This window comes from Oncorhynchus masou, chromosome 10 (assembly GCF_036934945.1).
Source record: "Oncorhynchus masou masou isolate Uvic2021 chromosome 10, UVic_Omas_1.1, whole genome shotgun sequence".
Lineage (NCBI taxonomy): Eukaryota > Metazoa > Chordata > Actinopteri > Salmoniformes > Salmonidae > Oncorhynchus > Oncorhynchus masou.
In genome coordinates, this window is record NC_088221.1 from 50,273,601 (window position 1) to 50,292,453 (window position 18,853).

The window sequence follows — 18,853 nt, forward strand, 5'->3', positions numbered from 1 at the left end:
TAACCGGAAGGTTGCAAGTTCAAATCCCCGAGCTGACAAGGTACAAATCTGTCGTTCTGCCCCTGAACAGGCAGTTAACCCACTGTTCCTAGGCCGTCATTGTTCTTAACAGACTTGCCTAGTTAAATAAAAATTTAAATAAAAATGCTTCTTGAGATAAAATAAGAAAATTCCAGATTTTTTTCTACGAGGCAAAAAAGCTTGTTTCTCCTGTTAGTGAGCATTTCTCCTTTGCCAAGACAATCCATCCACCTGACAGGTGTGGCATATTGAAAAGCTGATTAAACAGCATGATCATTACACAGGTGCACCTTGTGCTGGGGTACATGCTGACTGCAGGAATCTCTACCAGAGCTGAGAATTTAAATGTTAACTTCTCTACCATAAGCCGCCTCCAAAGTCATTTTAGAACATTTGGCAGTACGTCCAATAGGCCTCACAATCGTAGACCATGTGTATGGCGTCGTGTGGGCGAGCGGTGGCAACTTTGTGAACAGAGTGCCCCCATGGTGACAAGTGGGGTTATTGTATGGGGCAGGCATGAGCTATGGACAACGAACACAATTGCGATTTATCGATGGCAATTTACATGCACAGAAATACCGTGATATTTTTTTTAAGGCATCTGTAACCAACATATCTGTATTCCCAGTCGTGAAATCCATAATTCATAGATTATAGATTAGGGCCTAATGAATTTATTATTTCAATTGACTGATTTCCTCATATGAAGTGTAACTCAGTAAAATCTTTTAAATTGTTGCATGTTATATTTTAAACTAGTTAGCTAGATGAATATAAAGAGATATACAACGACAAAGTCTGGTCCTTGATGAAAATAGAGAGATATACACAACGACGTCTGGTCCTTGATGAACATAGAGAGATATTCACAACGACGTCTGGTCCTTGATGAACATTCTCTCTAACCTAGAGAACCAAGTTGTCTGTTTTGGCCTGAGAGTGACGTTAATGATAGCATGTGGACTGGTAGAGAGAGAGAAGGGGCGGTAGCGGAGAGAGAGAGGGGGCGGTAGTGTATAGAGAGAGGGGGCGGTAGCGGAGAGAGAGAGGGGGCGGTAGTGTATAGAGAGAGGGGACGGTAGTGGAGAGAGAGGGGGACGGTAGCGGAGAGAGAGAGGGGACGGTAGTGGAGAGAGAGGGGTGTATAGAGGTAGTGTATAGAGAGAGGGGGCGGTAGCGGAGAGAGAGGGGACGGTAGTGGAGAGAGAGAGGGGAAGGTAGTGTATAGGGAGAGGGGTAGGTAGTGTATAGAGAGAGGGGGCGGTAGTGTATAGAGAGAGGGGGCGGTAGTGTATAGAGAGAGGGGACGGTAGTGGAGAGAGAGAGGGGACGGTAGTGTATAGGGAGAGGGGTAGGTAGTGTATAGAGAGAGGGGGGGTAGGTAGTGTATAGAGAGAGGGGGCGGTAGTGTATAGAGAGAGGGGACGGTAGTGGAGAGAGAGAGGGGGCGGTAGTGTATAGAGAGAGGGGGCGGTAGCGGAGAGAGAGAGGGGGCGGTAGTGTATAGAGAGAGGGGACGGTAGTGTATAGAGAGGGGGCGGTAGTGTATAGAGAGAGGGGACGGTAGCGGAGAGAGAGAGGGGACGGTAGTGGAGAGAGAGAGGGGGCGGTAGTGTATAGAGAGAGGGGACGGTAGTGGAGAGAGAGAGGGGACGGTAGTGGAGAGAGAGGGGGGCGGTAGTGTATAGAGAGAGGGGACGGTAGCGGAGAGAGAGAGGGGGCGGTAGTGTATAAAGAGAGGGGACGGTAGTGGAGAGAGAGAGGGGACGGTAGTGGAGAGAGAGGGGACGGTAGTGGAGAGAGAGAGGGGACGGTAGTGGAGAGAGAGAGGGGACGGTAGTGGAGAGAGAGAGGGGACGGTAGTGTAGAGAGAGAGGGGACGGTAGTGTATAGGGAGAGGGGTAGGTAAGTGTATAGTGTATAGAGAGAGGGGACGGTAGTAGAGAGAGGTGGGTAGTGTATAGTGTAGAGAGAGAGGGGTAGGTAGTGTATAGAGAGAGGTAGGAAGTGTATAGAGAGAGGGGTAGGTAGTGTATAGAGAGAGGGGTAGGTAGTGTATGGGGAGAGGGGTAGGTAGTGTATAGAGAGGGGTAGGTAGTGTATAGAGAGAGGTAGGTAGTGTATATAGAGAGGGGTAGGTAGTGTATAGAGAGGGGTAGGTAGTGTATAGAGAGGGGTAGGTAGTGTATAGAGAGGGGTAGGTAGTGTATAGGGAGAGGGGTTGGTAGTGTATAGAGAGGGGTAGGTAGTGTATAGAGAGGGGTAGGTAGTGTATAGAGAGGGGTAGGTAGTGTATAGAGAGAGGTAGGTAGTGTATAGAGAGAGGTAGGTAGTGTATGGGGAGAGGGGTAGGTAGTGTATAGAGAGAGGGGTAGGTAGTGTATAGAGAGAGGTAGGTAGTGTATAGAGAGAGGTAGGTAGTGTATAGAGAGGGGTAGGTAGTGTATATGGAGAGGGGTTGGTAGTGTATAGAGAGAGGGGTAGGTAGTGTATAGAGAGGGGTAGGTAGTGTATAGGGAGAGGGGTAGGTAGTGTATAGAGAGAGGTAGGTAGTGTATAGAGAGAGGTAGGTAGTGTATATAGAGAGGGGTAGGTAGTGTATAGAGAGAGGTAGGTAGTGTATAGAGAGAGGTAGGTAGTGTATAGAGAGGGGTAGGTAGTGTATAGAGAGAGGTAGGTAGTCTATAGAGAGGGGTAGGTAGTGTATAGGGAGAGGGGTAGGTAGTGTATAGAGAGGGGTAGGTAGTGTATAGGGAGAGGTAGGTAGTGTATAGAGAGGGGTAGGTAGTGTATAGAGAGGGGTAGGTAGTGTATAGAGAGAGGTAGGTAGTCTATAGAGAGAGGGGTAGGTAGTGTATAGAGAGAGGGGTAGGTAGTGTATAGAGAGGGGTAGGTAGTGTATAGGGAGAGGTAGGTAGTGTATAGGGAGGGGTAGGTAGTGTATAGAGAGGGGTAGGTAGTGTATAGAGAGGGGTAGGTAGTGTATAGAGAGGGGTAGGTAGTGTATAGAGAGGGGTAGGTAGTGTATAGAGAGGGGTAGGTAGTGTATAGAGAGAGGGGTAGGTAGTGTATGGGGAGAGGGGTAGGTAGTGTATGGGGAGAGGGGTAGGTAGTGTATAGAGAGGGGTAGGTAGTGTATAGAGAGAGGGGTAGGTAGTGTATAGAGAGAGGGGTAGGTAGTGTATGGGGAGAGGGGTAGGTAGTGTATAGAGAGGGGTAGGTAGAGTATAGGGAGAGGGGTAGGTAGAGTATAGGGAGAGGGGTAGGTAGTGTATAGAGAGAGGGGTAGGTAGTGTATACAGAGGGGTAGGTAGTGTATAGAGAGGGGTAGGTAGTGTATAGAGAGGGGTAGGTAGTGTATAGGGAGAGGTAGGTAGTGTATGGGGAGAGGGGTAGGTAGTGTATAGAGAGGGGTAGGTAGTGTATAGAGAGGGGTAGGTAGTGTATAGAGAGGGGTAGGTAGTGTATAGAGAGTAGGTAGTGTATAGAGAGGGGTAGGTAGTGTATAGGGAGAGGTAGGTAGTGTATGGGGAGAGGGGTAGGTAGTGTATAGAGAGGGGTAGGTAGTGTATAGAGAGGGGTAGGTAGTGTATAGAGAGGGGTAGGTAGTGTATAGAGAGAGGGGTAGGTAGTGTATGGGGAGAGGGGTAGGTAGTGTATAGAGAGAGGGGTAGGTAGTGTATAGAGAGGGGTAGGTAGTGTATGGGGAAGAGGGGTAGGTAGTGTATAGAGAGGGGTAGGTAGAGTATAGGGAGAGGGGTAGGTAGTGTATAGAGAGGGGTAGGTAGAGTATAGGGAGAGGGGTAGGTAGTGTATAGAGAGAGGGGTAGGTAGTGTATAGAGAGAGGGGTAGGTAGTGTATAGAGAGGGGTAGGTAGTGTATAGAGAGGGGTAGGTAGTGTATAGAGAGGGGTAGGTAGTGTATAGAGAGGGGTAGGTAGTGTATAGAGAGGGGTAGGTAGTGTATAGAGAGGGGTAGGTAGTGTATAGAGAGGGGTAGGTAGTGTATAGAGAGGGGTAGGTAGTGTATAGGGAGAGGTAGTGTATAGGGAGAGGTAGGTAGTGTATGGGGAGAGGGGTAGGTAGTGTATAGAGAGGGGTAGGTAGTGTATAGGGAGAGGGGTAGGTAGTGTATAGAGAGAGGGGTAGGTAGTGTATAGAGAGAGGTAGGTAGTGTATGGGGAGAGGGGTAGGTAGTGTATAGAGAGAGGGGTAGGTAGTGTATAGAGAGGGGTAGGTAGTGTATAGAGAGGGGTAGGTAGTGTATAGAGAGGGGTAGGTAGTGTATAGAGAGGGGTAGGTAGTGTATAGAGAGGGGTAGGTAGTGTATAGAGAGAGGTAGGTAGTGTATAGGGAGAGGTATGTAGTGTATAGAGAGGGGTAGGTAGTGTATAGAGAGGGGTAGGTAGTGTATAGAGAGAGGTAGGTAGTGTATAGAGAGAGGGGTAGGTAGTGTATAGGGAGAGGTATGTAGTGTATAGAGAGGGGTAGGTAGTGTATAGAGAGGGGTAGGTAGTGTATAGAGAGAGGTAGGTAGTGTATAGAGAGAGGGGTAGGTAGTGTATAGAGAGTAGGTAGAGTATAGAGAGAGGTAGGTAGTGTATAGGGAGAGGGGTAGGTAGTGTATAGAGAGTAGGTAGAGTATAGAGAGAGGTAGGTAGTGTATAGGGAGAGGGATAGGTAGTGTATAGAGAGTAGGTAGAGTATAGAGAGAGGTAGGTAGTGTATAGAGAGGGGTAGGTAGTGTATAGAGAGAGGGGTAGGTAGTGTATAGAGAGGGGTAGGTAGTGTATAGAGAGAGGGGTAGGTAGTGTACCTGTGGTGGCAGTGAGGGTGAAGGGAGCACTGCGGCCGTTGCCGTTCAGAGTGTATATGTTGATCTTGTAGGTAGAGCCAGGCTGAAGACCTGTGGAAAACGGTCCAGATGAATCTGATCTAGAATAGAGTCTGGGTCGTGTTCATTAGGCACCAAGAGACTTGGTCCAATAAGAAATGCCCTTTCTGTTGCAAGACGTTGTAAAAATGCTGCGTGTCCTAATGAACACGTCCCTGAAGTGAATGTTGACTGCAGCAGGGTGAGGTTTATGGAGTAGGAGGTATTAGGGGGGGGGGGGGGTACCATTAGATACCATGGGGGTACCATGAAGGTTTAGGAAGGGTACAGGGGGGGTACCTTGGATGGTGAAGATTTAAGGAGGGTATAGGAGGGGTACCTTGGATGGTGAAGATTTAAGGAGGGTATAGGAGGGGTACCTTGGATGGTGAAGATTTAAGGGGGGTATAGGAGGGGTACCTTGGATGGTGAAGATTTAAGGGGGGTATAGGAGGGGTACCTTTGATGGGGATTTAGGGAGGGGTACCTTGGATGGTGACGGTTTAGGGAGGGGTACCTTGGATGGTGGTATAGGAGGGGTACCTTGGATGGTGACGGTTTAGGGACTGAGGGTGGCAGTGAAATTGAAGGGAGCACTGCGGCGTTCAGTTCAGAGTGTATATGTTGATCTTGGGTACCTTGGATGGTGGTATAGGAGGGGTACCTTGGATGGTGGTATAGGAGGTGTACCTTGGATGGTGACGGTTTAGGGAGGGGTACCTTGGATGGTGACGGTTTAGGGAGGGGTACCTTGGATGGTGACGGTTTAGGGAGGGGTACCTTGGATGGTGACGGTTTAGGGAGGGGTACCTTGGATGGTGGTATAGGAGGGGTACCTTGGATGGTGGTATAGGAGGTGTACCTTGGATGGTGACGGTTTAGGGAGGGGTACCTTGGATGGTGACGGTTTAGGGAGGGGTACCTTGGATGGTGGTATAGGAGGGGTACCTTGGATGGTGAAGGTTTTTTGTTTTTGAATTTTACCCCTTTTTCTCCCCAATTTCGTGGTATCCAATTGTTTAGTAGCTACTATCTTGTCTCATCGCTACAACTCCCGTACGGGCTCGGGAGAGACGAAGGTTGAAAGTCATGCGTCCTCCGATACCCAACCCAACCAAGCTGCACTGCTTCTTAACACAGTGTGCATCAAACCCGGAAGCCAGCCGCACCAATGTGTCGGAGGAAACACCGTGCACCTGGCGACCTTGGTTAGCACGCACTGCGCCCGGCCCGCCACAGGAGTCGCTGTTGCGTGATGAGACAAGGACATCCCTACCGACCAAGCCCTCCCTAACCCGGACGACGCTCGGCCAATTGTGCGTCGCCCCACAGACCTCCCGGTTACGACAGAGCGAACCCAGAGTCTCTGGTGGCACAACCACTGCACCACCCGGGAGGCCCTGGATGGTGAAGGTTTAGGGAGAGTATAGGAGGAGTACCTTTGATGAGGGGGTATCGAAAGGGTACCTTGGATGGTGAAGGTTTAGGGGTATCTTGAATAGTGAAGGTTTAGGGAGGGGTATAGGAGGGGTACCTTGGATGGTGTAGGTTTAGGGGGTATAGGAGGGGTGCTGTGGATGGTGTAGGTTTAGGAGGGGTACCTTGGATGGTGTAGGTGCGGGAATCAGGGGCGATGGTCCTCTGGATGGGGGTGCGGCCTCCGGTGGTGGGCGTGGCCTCAACCAGGAAGCCAGAGATGGTCTCGGTCTTGGATCTCCAGGTCAGGGTGATGGAGGAGTCCTTTGCGTCAGAGATACGCACACGACGCGGAGGACTGATGTCTGGAACACAAAGAGAGCAGAACAGATTTCTACCAGTTTTTTAAAAATGTATTTTCTTTGTCTTATTAACTAACATTGTCCTTTGTTAAATGCTTGTGACAATTGTAATGTCTGTTGTATTTGTAACATCTGTTTTGTGGATTAAAGATGAAAATAGATTACAGATAAATGTGTAAATAAAAAGAGGATTTTGACCATGATCTACTATCATCACTGTCGGTTGACTGCGGGAGCGAGAGAGACTCACTGTCCAGTGTTGTGACCTCTCCTTGAACTGGGCGGCTCGTCAGAGAGTTTTTCAGGGCGTACACGTGCACCTCATACATAGTGGAAACCTACACAGACACGAGACAGAATAAACTGAGTGAGACTCATGCATAGTAGATTAAGGTGGAAGTGTATTATGCACACGGTTGAGGGTTTATCTGATGTTCCCTCGTTAGATTTAAGCTCTCGTCCCGGCTGGCATTAGTTGTTGATCATGTTGTAAAGGCAACTGAGGGAGAGACCTTTTCATGGTTCTCTGATCAACAGGACTGAAGTTCTCAAATGTAAGAGGACTCCTGTGATATTCTTTGTAAAAACATATTTTTTAAATGTAACCTTTAATTTAACTAGGCAAGTCGGTTAATTAAGAACAAATTCTTATTTACAATGACGGCCAAACCCGGACGACGCTGGGACAACCGTGCGCCGCCCTATGGGACTCCCAATTGCGACCGGCTGGATTAAAACCAGGGTGTCTATAGTGACGCCTCTAGCACTGAGATGCAGTGCCTTAGACCGCTGAACCAGGGTCTGTAGTGATGCCTCTAGCACTGAGATGCACTGCTTTTCGACCTCTGCGCCAATTCATTCAGGTGTATTTTGTGGCTTTTGGCGAATGCATTAATTATAACGATATAAAGTCACGCCGTTGCCACGTGGTCAAATGGCTTATTTGCATATAGACCATACTGTAGTCCTCATTGGCTATGGCGCCCGATCTGTGTAGACTCTGATCCTGGACTAGACATGTTTTTTTTATTAGGTTTTATTTACTACAGAGTTGCAAATAAATTGTCGAAACGCCCGGCCTCTTTCACACTCTATAATGCTATAGAATTTGCCTTATCATACAAACATTTATGAAAACATGAAAAAAATTACGATATCTAAGTGCTCCCTTGTTAGAAAATGTTTAAAAAAAATACAAATGTTGTCTTCCTGAGGGTGTAAATAAACAGATTTGAATTTCATGTTGATAAAATCCTGTCAGTTCCACTTTCAAAGTCATTGGCTGTGGTTACATTCTTCGCCAACTAGAAATGACAAGGCTGGTGGCTTCGCTAGTCTACCAGACTGACTACTGGTTTCAAACCCACATCAGGGCCCGGGGAGGAGCCCAAAACAGGACCCACAACAGGGCCTGGGGTGGAGCCCCGAATGGGACCCTATTCCCTATATAGTGCACTACATTTCACCGGAGCTATATCGGTCCTGGTCTAAAGTAGTGCACTATGTAGGGAATAGGGTTCCATAGAGCTCTGGTCTAAAGTAGTGCACTACGTAGGGAATAGGGTTCCATAGGGCTCTGATCTAAAGTAGTGCACTATGTAGGGAATAGGGCTTCATTTGGGAGAGGGACCAACTCCACAGCTCTCATTAGTGTCATGACTCTCCTGTGATGATGTGAAGGATTAGGTTACAGTGGGTCCCCTCTACAGCGTGCTCTCTCTCGTAGAGGGGGGAGACCCGGGAAGTCTGCTGTTTTATGGTCGGTAATAAATACACTGCCCCTATGCTCTGTAGTGTTCAAGAATGGAATGGAAAATAACTGTGGAACACGGAGAGACACTTGGACAATGCAAAAGTTTGAATAATTCAACAATATTTCTATTTGTCAAAGTCGTTTCAGTTGGTGATCTCATGAGGGACAGGAAAACGTACATAACTCTCTTAGTGTTTCCCAGCTGTCAGATTTACATCTAGATGTTGGATAAAATGAATGAGTAAATTATGAAACTATTTGTGAGAAGATGTAATGTGATGTTGGCTTTCTAAATGAGATACTTGTTAAGATGTAAAGTTAACTAGTCAGTGGCTACGCCCCCAATGAGGCCAGACATTGCATCAGGCATCATGGAATAGCCCCCCCCCGTCCCCCAAAGTATAAAACCACAGAGAATGCCGGGACAGAGTCCCCACGTTGGAATGGCTACAATTCTATAGACCATCAGACCAGAAAATATGGAGCTGACTCTGCATGTGAAATGGTTAAGAAGTACAGCTCTATAGGCCATTACAACAGAAAATATGGAGCCCAGGAGACCAAACCGTTGGCTACATCGCTGGAAATGGTTCCACTCAGAGACTATCGATCACGAGTCTGCACCTGGAAATTACATAAGTCTAGTACAAGAATAAATCAAATCAAAATGTATTTATATAGCCCTTCGTACATCAGCTGATATCTCAAAGGTTGATATAATTCTAAAAGTTCACTTTATCGGTTTATGTGACAAAACACGCAATGCACAATGTAGAGCCCTCAAACCCAACTAGAAGACAGTACCCCTGTGTTCCCCTCTAATCAGGGCCTGATTTAGACCTGGGACACCAGGTGGGTGCAATTAATTATCAGGTAGAAAAAAAAACAGCAGGCTCTAGTCCTCAGAGTAAGAGTTGAATACCACAGGTGTAGAGAATTATTGTACCATCGAAACCGCTGTGAAATATATTTTCAATAAAGAAAAATATTGTATTTTCAGCTGGTGTACAAAACTTAAAGTAAAGACACAAAAATCTAACTTAGGCATGAGAAGCATGGAAATAGAGCACATAGAACAGATCTACCGCGTCTTAGACTTACGTTCAATGAAAACGACAAATCTATAACTCACATTTCTATGTGAATTTGGTGTGGCCACCCTAAGAAGTTGCGTATTGTCTGCAGGTATAATGCGTTATAACTGGTTGTAAGCCTTTATAATTACCATGAGTCCCGGCACGTGGACCTGTGTGGTGTCAGGAGCAACATTCATCTCCTTGGTGGGACCGCTCTTGTTCTTGGGGTTGACGACCACACGGTACCCGGTCAGACGGGCATTGGGCGTGGTGCGCCATTTGATGGTGAAGGAGGAGGAGGTGATCTGGGAGAATTCAAGGTTGGTGGGGGCAGGGATGGCTAGAGGGAGAGAAAGAAACGGAAGAGGGAGACGAGAGAGAGAGCGCGTGAGAGAAAGTTATTCTCCTGTTTGGATAGGCTGCTTTCCAAGATACTCAAAAGAGTGTGCATGTTTAAAATCAACATCTGCTACATTAGTCGCACTGTTCAGAATCACTGATAAAGGAGAGAAAAAATAAATAAAAATCACCTTGCATCCAAAATACTGTCAAAAGTATAATTAACTACTAATTGAATGTTCAAGATTATTGATTCAATGCCTCACTTTACTCAAACTGATCATTGTGTTTAAGGGTTTGTATTTGTCCGGAGGGGTTTATAGCTACCTGTGGCCTGAACGCCCACCAGTGGAGGACTAGGTGTACGGTCGTGCATGGCGATGACCTTCACAGTATATTCACTTCCAGGTCGCAGGCCGTGGATCGTTGCCGATTCATCGTCTCCGCGGGGTGCGGGGCGCAGCTCCCTCTCGCCCTCTTCGGGGCTGGCATACAGGACGCGGTATGATGTCACCCGGCCGTCGGGCGAGTCCCAGGAAATGGTCATGGAGGTCGAGTCAACGTTAGAGAAGGTCAGGTCTGTGGGACGACCCACCGCTGCAGGTAGGGAGGAGAGGTCAAACAGGGTCAAGGGTCAGGCGAGCTCTCTGCAATTACGCAACCCAACACACGCAAACAGGAAAGAAGGGTAGCACGCTGTCATATGTAGAGCAACGACCCTGGAACACGCACCAGTGACAGCCGTCTCGACCAGGGGAGGGCTCTCTCCGTCCTGTCCCAGAGCATACACACTGAGGGTGTACTCTACCGTGGGCTGCAGGCCAGAGAAGGTCATCTCAGTCTGATCTAAAACACCAGGGACAGATACAGGCATTAACAACAACACCACCACCACCACCAGGGACAGATACAGGCATTAACAACACCACCACCACCAGGGACAGATACAGGCATTAACACCACCACCACCACCACCAGGGACAGATACAGGCATTAACAACACCACCACCACCACCAGGGACAGATACAGGCATTAACAACACCACCACCACCAGGGACAGATACAGGCATTAACACCACCACCACCACCACCAGGGACAGATACAGGCATTAACAACAACACCACCACCACCAGGGACAGATACAGGCATTAACAACAACACCACCACCAGGGACAGATACAGGCATTAACAACAACACCACCAGGGACAGATACAGGCATTAAAAACACCACCACCAGGGACAGATACAGGCATTAACAACACCACCACCACCAGGGACAGATACAGGCATTAACAACACCACCACCAGGGACAGATACAGGCATTAACAACAACACCACCACCAGGGACAGATACAGGCATTAACAACAACACCACCACCAGGGACAGATACAGGCATTAACAACAACACCACCACCAGGGACAGATACAGGCATTAACAACACCAACACCACCACCAGGGACAGATACAGGCATTAACAACACCACCACCAGGGACAGATACAGGCATTAACACCACCACCAGGGACAGATACAGGCATTAACAACAACACCACCACCAGGGACAGATACAGGCATTAACAACAACACCACCACCAGGGACAGATACAGGCATTAACAACAACACCACCACCAGGGACAGATACAGGCATTAACAACAACACCAGGGACAGATACAGGCATTAACAACAACACCAGGGACAGATACAGGCATTAACAACAACACCAGGGACAGATACAGGCATTAACAACAACACCAGGGACAGATACAGGCATTAACAACAACACCACCACCAGGGACAGATACAGGCATTAACAACACCACCAGGTACAGATACAGGCATTAACAACAACACCACCACCAGGGACAGATACAGGCATTAACAACAACAACACCACCAGGGACAGATACAGGCATTAACAACAACACCAGGGACAGATACAGGCATTAACAACAACACCAGGGACAGATACAGGCATTAACAACAACACCAGGGACAGATACAGGCATTAACAACAACACCAGGGACAGATACAGGCATTAACAACAACACCAGGGACAGATTATTATTCTATTTCACCTTTATTTCACTAGGCAACTCAGATAAGAACAAATTCTTATTTATAATGACGGCCTACTGGGGAACAGTGGGTTACTTAACTTGTTCAGGGGCAGAACAACAGATTTTTACCTTGTCAGCTCAGGGATTTGATCTAGCTACCTTTTGGATACTGGCCCAACGCTACATGTCCTTACCTGGAGCGACATGACCTTACCTGGAGCGACATGACCTTACCTGGAGCGACGGTCTCAGAGAAGGAGGGACCCTGTCCGTTCTTGGGGACCCCAGTGATCCTGTACCCCTGGACGGGCCCCTGGGCCGGGGACCACCTCACGGTGATGGTGCTGTCCTTAACGTCGGTCACCTTCATCTCCAAAGGAGAGTCAATATCTACAGCCAGAGAAGAGGGGGGTCAATATCTACAGCCAGAGAAGAGGAGGGTCAATATCTACAGCCAGAGAAGAGGAGGGTCCATATCTACAGCCAGAGAAGAGGAGGGTCCATATCTACAGCCAGAGAAGAGGAGAGTCCATATCTACAGCCAGAGAAGAGGAGAGTCCATATCTACAGCCAGAGAAGAGGAGAGTCCATATCTACAGCCAGAGAAGAGGAGAGTCCATATCTACAGCCAGAGAAGAGGAGAGTCAATATCTACAGCCAGAGAAGAGGAGAGTCAATATCTACAGCCAGAGAAGAGGAGAGTCAATATCTACAGCCAGAGAAGAGGAGAGTCAATATCTACAGCCAGAGAAGAGGAGGGTCAATATCTACAGCCAGAGAAGAGGAGAGTCAATATCTACAGCCAGAGAAGAGGAGAGTCAATATCTACAGCCAGAGAAGAGGAGGGTCAATATCTACAGCCAGAGAAGATGAGAGCCAATATCTACAGCCAGAAGAGGAGTCAATATCTACAGCCAGAGAAGAGGAGAGTCAATATCTACAGCCAGAGAAGAGGAGAGTCAATATCTACAGCCAGAGAAGAGTCAATATCTACAGCCAGAGAAGAGGGGGGTCAATATCTACAGCCAGAAGAGGAGAGTCAATATCTACAGCCAGAGAAGAGGAGAGTCAATATCTACAGCCAGAAGAGGAGGGTCAATATCTACAGCCAGAAGAGGAGAGTCAATATCTACAGCCAGAAGAGGAGAGTCAATATCTACAGCCAGAGAAGAGTCAATATCTACAGCCAGAAGAGGAGGGTCAATATCTACAGCCAGAAGAGGAGGGTCAATATCTACAGCCAGAGAAGAGTCAATATCTACAGCCAGAAGAGGAGGGTCAATATCTACAGCCAGAGAAGAGTCAATATCTACAGCCAGAAGAGGAGAGTCAATATCTACAGCCAGAAGAGGAGAGTCAATATCTACAGCCAGAGAAGAGTCAATATCTACAGCCAGAAGAGGAGGGTCAATATCTACAGCCAGAAGAGGAGAGTCAATATCTACAGCCAGAAGAGGAGAGTCAATATCTACAGCCAGAAGAGGAGAGTCAATATCTACAGCCAGAAGAGGAGAGTCAATATCTACAGCCAGAGAAGAGGAGAGTCAATATCTACAGCCAGAGAAGAGGAGAGTCAATATCTACAGCCAGAGAAGAGGAGAGTCAATATCTACAGCCAGAGAAGAGGAGAGTCAATATCTACAGCCAGAAGAGGAGAGTCAATATCTACAGCCAGAAGAGGAGAGTCAATATCTACAGCCAGAAGAGGAGAGTCAATATCTACAGCCAGAGAAGAGGAGAGTCAATATCTACAGCCAGAGAAGAGGAGAGTCAATATCTACAGCCAGAGAAGAGGAGAGTCAATATCTACAGCCAGAAGAGGAGAGTCAATATCTACAGCCAGAAGAGGAGAGTCAATATCTACAGCCAGAGAAGAGTCAATATCTACAGCCAGAAGAGGAGCCAAGTTACAACCTGCTGAAGGCACAGCAGAAGTATTTTTATTTATTTAACCAGGCAAGTCAGTTAAGAACAAATTCTTATTTACAATGACGGCCTAGGAACAGTGTTCAGGGGCAGAACGACAGAGGTTTACCTTGTCAGCTCTGGGATTCGATCTAGCAACCTTTCGGTCTCTGGCCAAACGCTCTAACCACTAGTCTACCTGCCGCTTCTACACTCTAACCACTAGGCTACCTGCTGCCCAAGTATACTTTCATGCCACGAACATTATCAAGACATGACAGGGTAAAATGGTCATTCATATTGATCAATCAATCTCTTTTAACAGCAACAGTTGTCATAAAATGTTTTATACTTACACTAACCAGTTCTAGACCGCAAAGAGCAAGAGAGCAGCTCAGTGGCAAGGAAAAACCTCCCTAGAGCAGGCCTCTCCAACCCTGTTCCTGGAGAGGTACTGTCCTGTAGGTTCTCACTCCAACCCTAATTTATCACACCTGATTCTAATAATTAGCTGGTTAGTTACAACTGGGGTTGGAGTTTAAACCTACAGGAGGGTATCTCTCCAGGAACAGGGTTGGAGTTTAAACCTACAGGAGGGTATCTCCAGGAACAGGGATGGAGAGGCCTGCCGTAGAATGAAGTTAGGTGTGTCTGTGGTGCGTGCGTGTGTGTGTGGTGTACCTGTCTTGTGGGTGACATAAATGGGTGTGCTGGAGGCTGGGCTGTCCCCTCTGCCGGTCACAGCGTAGACTGTGATGGTGTAGTCAGTACCAGGCCTCAGGTTCTGGATGGTGGCAGTAGACTGGGAACCAGGCACAGTGAACTCTTTAGGGGTGCTGTGGCCACCTGAGGGTTGGGAGGGGTAACAGCAAACAATGCTAACATGCTACTGATAAAGACAACATTTATATTGTGAAAAAGCAAAAGATAAAAGTTCACTCCACTCTCTGTGGACGATCATAGTAAAGCGAGCTGACTCTCCATGGGGTAATCCTGTAGTACCTCACGGTAACAGGCTACTTAAGGCTAGGTTAGTAAAGGCTAGTTAACGTACCGGACAGACCTGACTCTCCATGGGTGATCCTGTAGTACCTCACGGTAACAGAGGGGGCGTCCCAGCGGACTGTGACGCTGGTGGGGGAGGAGGACACGACCTCCAGGTCAGTCGGAGCGTCAGAGACTAGAGGACACAAGGAGATGGAAGCAGAGACAGACGGTGAGAATTAATCTCTTGTTCTGACAGAAACATTCACCGGAAGTAAATTAAAAAGGAAAACTGGGGTTTTGTGGAGAGCTGAGAGGATTGGATTGGTGTTAGTAACAATGGCAACAATTTCTCCTGGTCTATCAGAGGGCAAGTTGTAGCTACCACCATATTGGTTAACACCTATCCAACCCTCTAAGATCAACATGTGCCTTGGGAGTAGAGGCTAGGGTGTGATTTTGGGATTCAGGAGATGTGTGAAAAGTCAACGGGTCTTATCGTAGGGGTAGTGAATTGGGACTGGATGTCAACGGGTCTTATCGTAGGGGTAGTGAATTGGGACTGGCTGTCAACGGGTCTTATCGTAGGGGTAGGGAATTGGGACTGGTTGTCAACGGGTCTTATCGTAGGGGTAGTGAATTGGGACTGGTTGTCAACGGGTCTTATCGTAGGGGTAGAGAATTGGGACTGGTTGTCAACGGGTCTTATCGTAGGGGTAGTGAATTGGGACTGGTTGTCAACGGGTCTTATCGTAGGGGTAGGGAATTGGGACTGGTGGTCAACGGGTCTTATCGTAGGGGTAGGGAATTGGGACTGGTTGTCAACGGGTCTTATCGTAGGGGTAGGGAATTGGGACTGGTGGTCAACGGGTCTTATCGTAGGGGTAGGGAATTGGGACTGGTGGTCAACGGGTCTTATCGTAGGGGTAGAGAATTGGGACTGGTTGTCAACGGGTCTTATCGTAGGGGTAGGGAATTGGGACTGGTGGTCAACGGGTCTTATCGTAGGGGTAGTGAATTGGGACTGGTTGTCAACGGGTCTTATCGTAGGGGTAGGGAATTGGGACTGGTTGTCAACGGGTCTTATCGTAGGGGTAGGGAATTGGGACTGGTTGAAAGGGAAAAAAAGCAATGAATCAAGGCAAACTAAAAGAACGTGCGAAAAGTTAAAATGAGGTCATACTGGTTTTCTGTTTGCCGGTGAGTGGCTTGCTGTCCTGCTGGCCGCTGACAGCATAGATGTTGACGATGTATTCCGTCTCGGGGGTTAGCCCGGTCAGGGTGAAGTGGTTCCTGGATGGCGGCAGCCTCTCGTCCTTGGCCCGCCCGCCGCTGGTCATCTGGTAACGAATCCGGTAGCCAGTGATGATGGCGTTGGGGGCCTGCCAGTGCACCGTGAAGGAGTTGGTCAGGACTTCTGAGAACCGCAGACCGCTGGGGGAGTCCAGAGCTGAGGGGAGAGAAATAAGTCAGTCCGGAGTAATTTAGGAAACATTGACAAAACAAAAAGGATAACCACAACACAATCAATCGAAACTCACTTGTTTTGTGGGTGCCGACCAGAGGAGAGCTCTCCCTCGTTTCATAGACACACACCACACTGACCAGGTACTCTGTGTTGGAAATCAGATCTACGGGAACAGGGACGAACAGCATCAGTCAGTGAGTGACAAGAAGTACAATACTATTAACAGTCATTAGGACTGTGTGTGTGTGTGTGTGTGTGTGCGTCTTACTCTTAAGAACCACGGTGTCAGCGTTCCTTCCGACGCTGCTTTCTGTGATGTCATCCTCGTCATCGATGGGGTGGTAGCGAATAACGAAGCTGTTGATGTCAGCGGGGTTAGGAACCACAGGAGCTGTCCAGGTCACCCGCATACTGTCAGGACCCACCTCGGGGAAGTCCAGGTTAGTAGGGGCAGGAACAGCTGGGGTAGCGGAGAGATATCAGGTATTAAAGTCAGAGAGAGGAGTTGTATCCCCAATTCTCCACCCTTTTGGTAGGTGTTTATTTGTGTTCTATTTCATGTGCACTTGTGTGAATTGGCAAGGTGTTTTTTTATTTTTTATAATACTTTTTTTTCTCCCCCTGAGACACCTGTGAGGTCACGGCCAAGGTCAACACAGACGCTGGAGGTTAAGTGCCCAGCAAATGTTTTTTTTCAGTTCCTGGATTCAAACTAGCAACCTTTCAATTACTGGCTCAAAACTCTAACCACTAGGCTACCTGCTGCTCAAACCCTTCTCTCTCTCCTGGTCATGGGGTTTTTCAATGGTAGAAACTCGCTTCAGCCTTTACTAATCCAATGCTTTAAAATCCAACGACAGGGAGTGTGCAAGTGTACACTTTGACGGTAGGAAATTCAGGACGCAGTTATATTGGAGGTGTTAAGACCATCTGAAATCGAGATACGTTGAAGGAAACAATATGTTTGAATCTCTACAGTTTTACGACATCGTTATATAAAGCGAGGGAATAAACTACGTTTGGGCAAAGGAGACCAAGTGGGAGTCACAATGAGCTCCAGCTAGTGTTGAAGAATTCAGATGTAGAAACAGTAGGTTGGGGCAAACTAAAACCATATGGTCCCGAATAGCTTCATAAAAACACACACAGCTAGAGGGAGATTAAAGCCCTACTAACGTGGGCCATAACGAATGGTAACAAAACAAAAAAAAACGTTTATTTTACTTTTTCCATTGTTGGGAATTTAGACAAAAAAAACACCAGGAAATCAGCTACAAGTGATTTTAATTTTAGAAATTTGTTCCCAAGTATTCCAACATATAATAGACAGACACGTGATTGTGTACAAAATGTAAGCAAGGTTTGAAACGATTGTGTTGTAGTCAAATGTTAGAAATACGATGATCCATAAAATGGCCGTCGTTTTAAAAACGAGCTCTTGACCAATTGTGCCATAACGGAAGACAGCTTCTGAACATCACTCTCCTCGAACTGGACAAAGATTTTTCCTTTAAAATGAGTCGGATGCGAAGGATATTCTACTGTAAAACACCAGGAAGTCAGCTACAAGTGCCCCTCCCCCAGAGTTCCCAGTTGCCCTGAACGCTGTACACTCACCAGAATCCAACCACACATACAACACTGACGCTCCAACACATTCCTTCAGTCTTCACATACACAGCTGCTACTCTGTTTATCCTCTATGCATAGTCACTTTACACCCCGATCTACATATTACCTCAATTACCTCGACTAACCTGTACATTGACTCAGTACCTGTAACCCTGTATATAGCCTCATTACTTCCTGGTAACCCTGTATATGGCCTCATTACTTCCTGGTAACCATGTATATAGCCTCATTACTTCCTGGTAACCCTGTATATAGCCTCATTACTTCCTGGTAACCCTGTATATAGCCTCATTACTTCCTGGTAACCCTGTATATAGCCTCATTACTTCCTGTATATAGCCTCATTACTTCCTGGTAACCCTGTATATAGCCTCATTACTTCCTGGTAACCCTGTATATAGCCTCATTACTTCCTGGTAACCCTGTATATAGCCTCATTACTTCCTGGTAACCCTGTATATAGCCTCATTACTTCCTGGTAACCCTGTATATAGCCTCATTACTTCCTGGTAACCCTGTATATAGCCTCATTACTTCCTGGTAACCCTGTATATAGCCTCATTACTTCCTGGTAACCCTGTATATAGCCTCATTACTTCCTGGTAACCCTGTATATAGCCTCATTACTTCCTGGTAACCCTGTATATAGCCTCATTACTTCCTGGTAACCCTGTATATAGCCTCATTACTTCCTGGTAACCCTGTATATAGCCTCATTACTTCCTGGTAACCCTGTATATAGCCTCATTACTTCCTGGTAACCCTGTATATAGCCTCATTACTTCCTGGTAACCCTGTATATAGCCTCATTACTTCCTGGTAACCCTGTATATAGCCTCATTACTTCCTGGTAACCCTGTATATAGCCTCATTACTTCCTGGTAACCCTGTATATAGCCTCATTACTTCCTGGTAACCCTGTATATAGCCTCATTACTTCCCGGTAACCATGTATA

At 47.3% G+C, this 18,853-nt stretch overlaps 1 protein-coding gene across 2 annotated transcripts in view; it reads right to left on the minus strand.

Moving 5' to 3' along the window:
- The window catches only part of fn1a (fibronectin 1a), a 72,437-nt gene that overhangs the window by 16,395 nt on the left and 37,189 nt on the right, over window positions 1-18,853 (minus strand). The window contains exons 26-37 of one of the 2 annotated variants that reach the window (XM_064976966.1): window positions 16,534-16,725; window positions 16,339-16,428; window positions 15,981-16,247; window positions 14,877-14,993; window positions 14,495-14,659; window positions 12,143-12,298; window positions 10,576-10,689; window positions 10,171-10,440; window positions 9,654-9,844; window positions 6,926-7,013; window positions 6,499-6,678; window positions 4,841-4,930 (exon numbers count right to left, since the gene is read on the minus strand). In XM_064976966.1, the coding sequence (XP_064833038.1) occupies window positions 4,841-4,930; window positions 6,499-6,678; window positions 6,926-7,013; window positions 9,654-9,844; window positions 10,171-10,440; window positions 10,576-10,689; window positions 12,143-12,298; window positions 14,495-14,659; window positions 14,877-14,993; window positions 15,981-16,247; window positions 16,339-16,428; window positions 16,534-16,725 (1,920 nt within the window). Of the gene's footprint in view, window positions 1-4,840; window positions 4,931-6,498; window positions 6,679-6,925; window positions 7,014-9,653; window positions 9,845-10,170; window positions 10,441-10,575; window positions 10,690-12,142; window positions 12,299-14,494; window positions 14,660-14,867; window positions 14,994-15,980; window positions 16,248-16,338; window positions 16,429-16,533; window positions 16,726-18,853 lie in introns of both variants that reach the window. The other variant, XM_064976965.1, reaches the window with a different exon arrangement.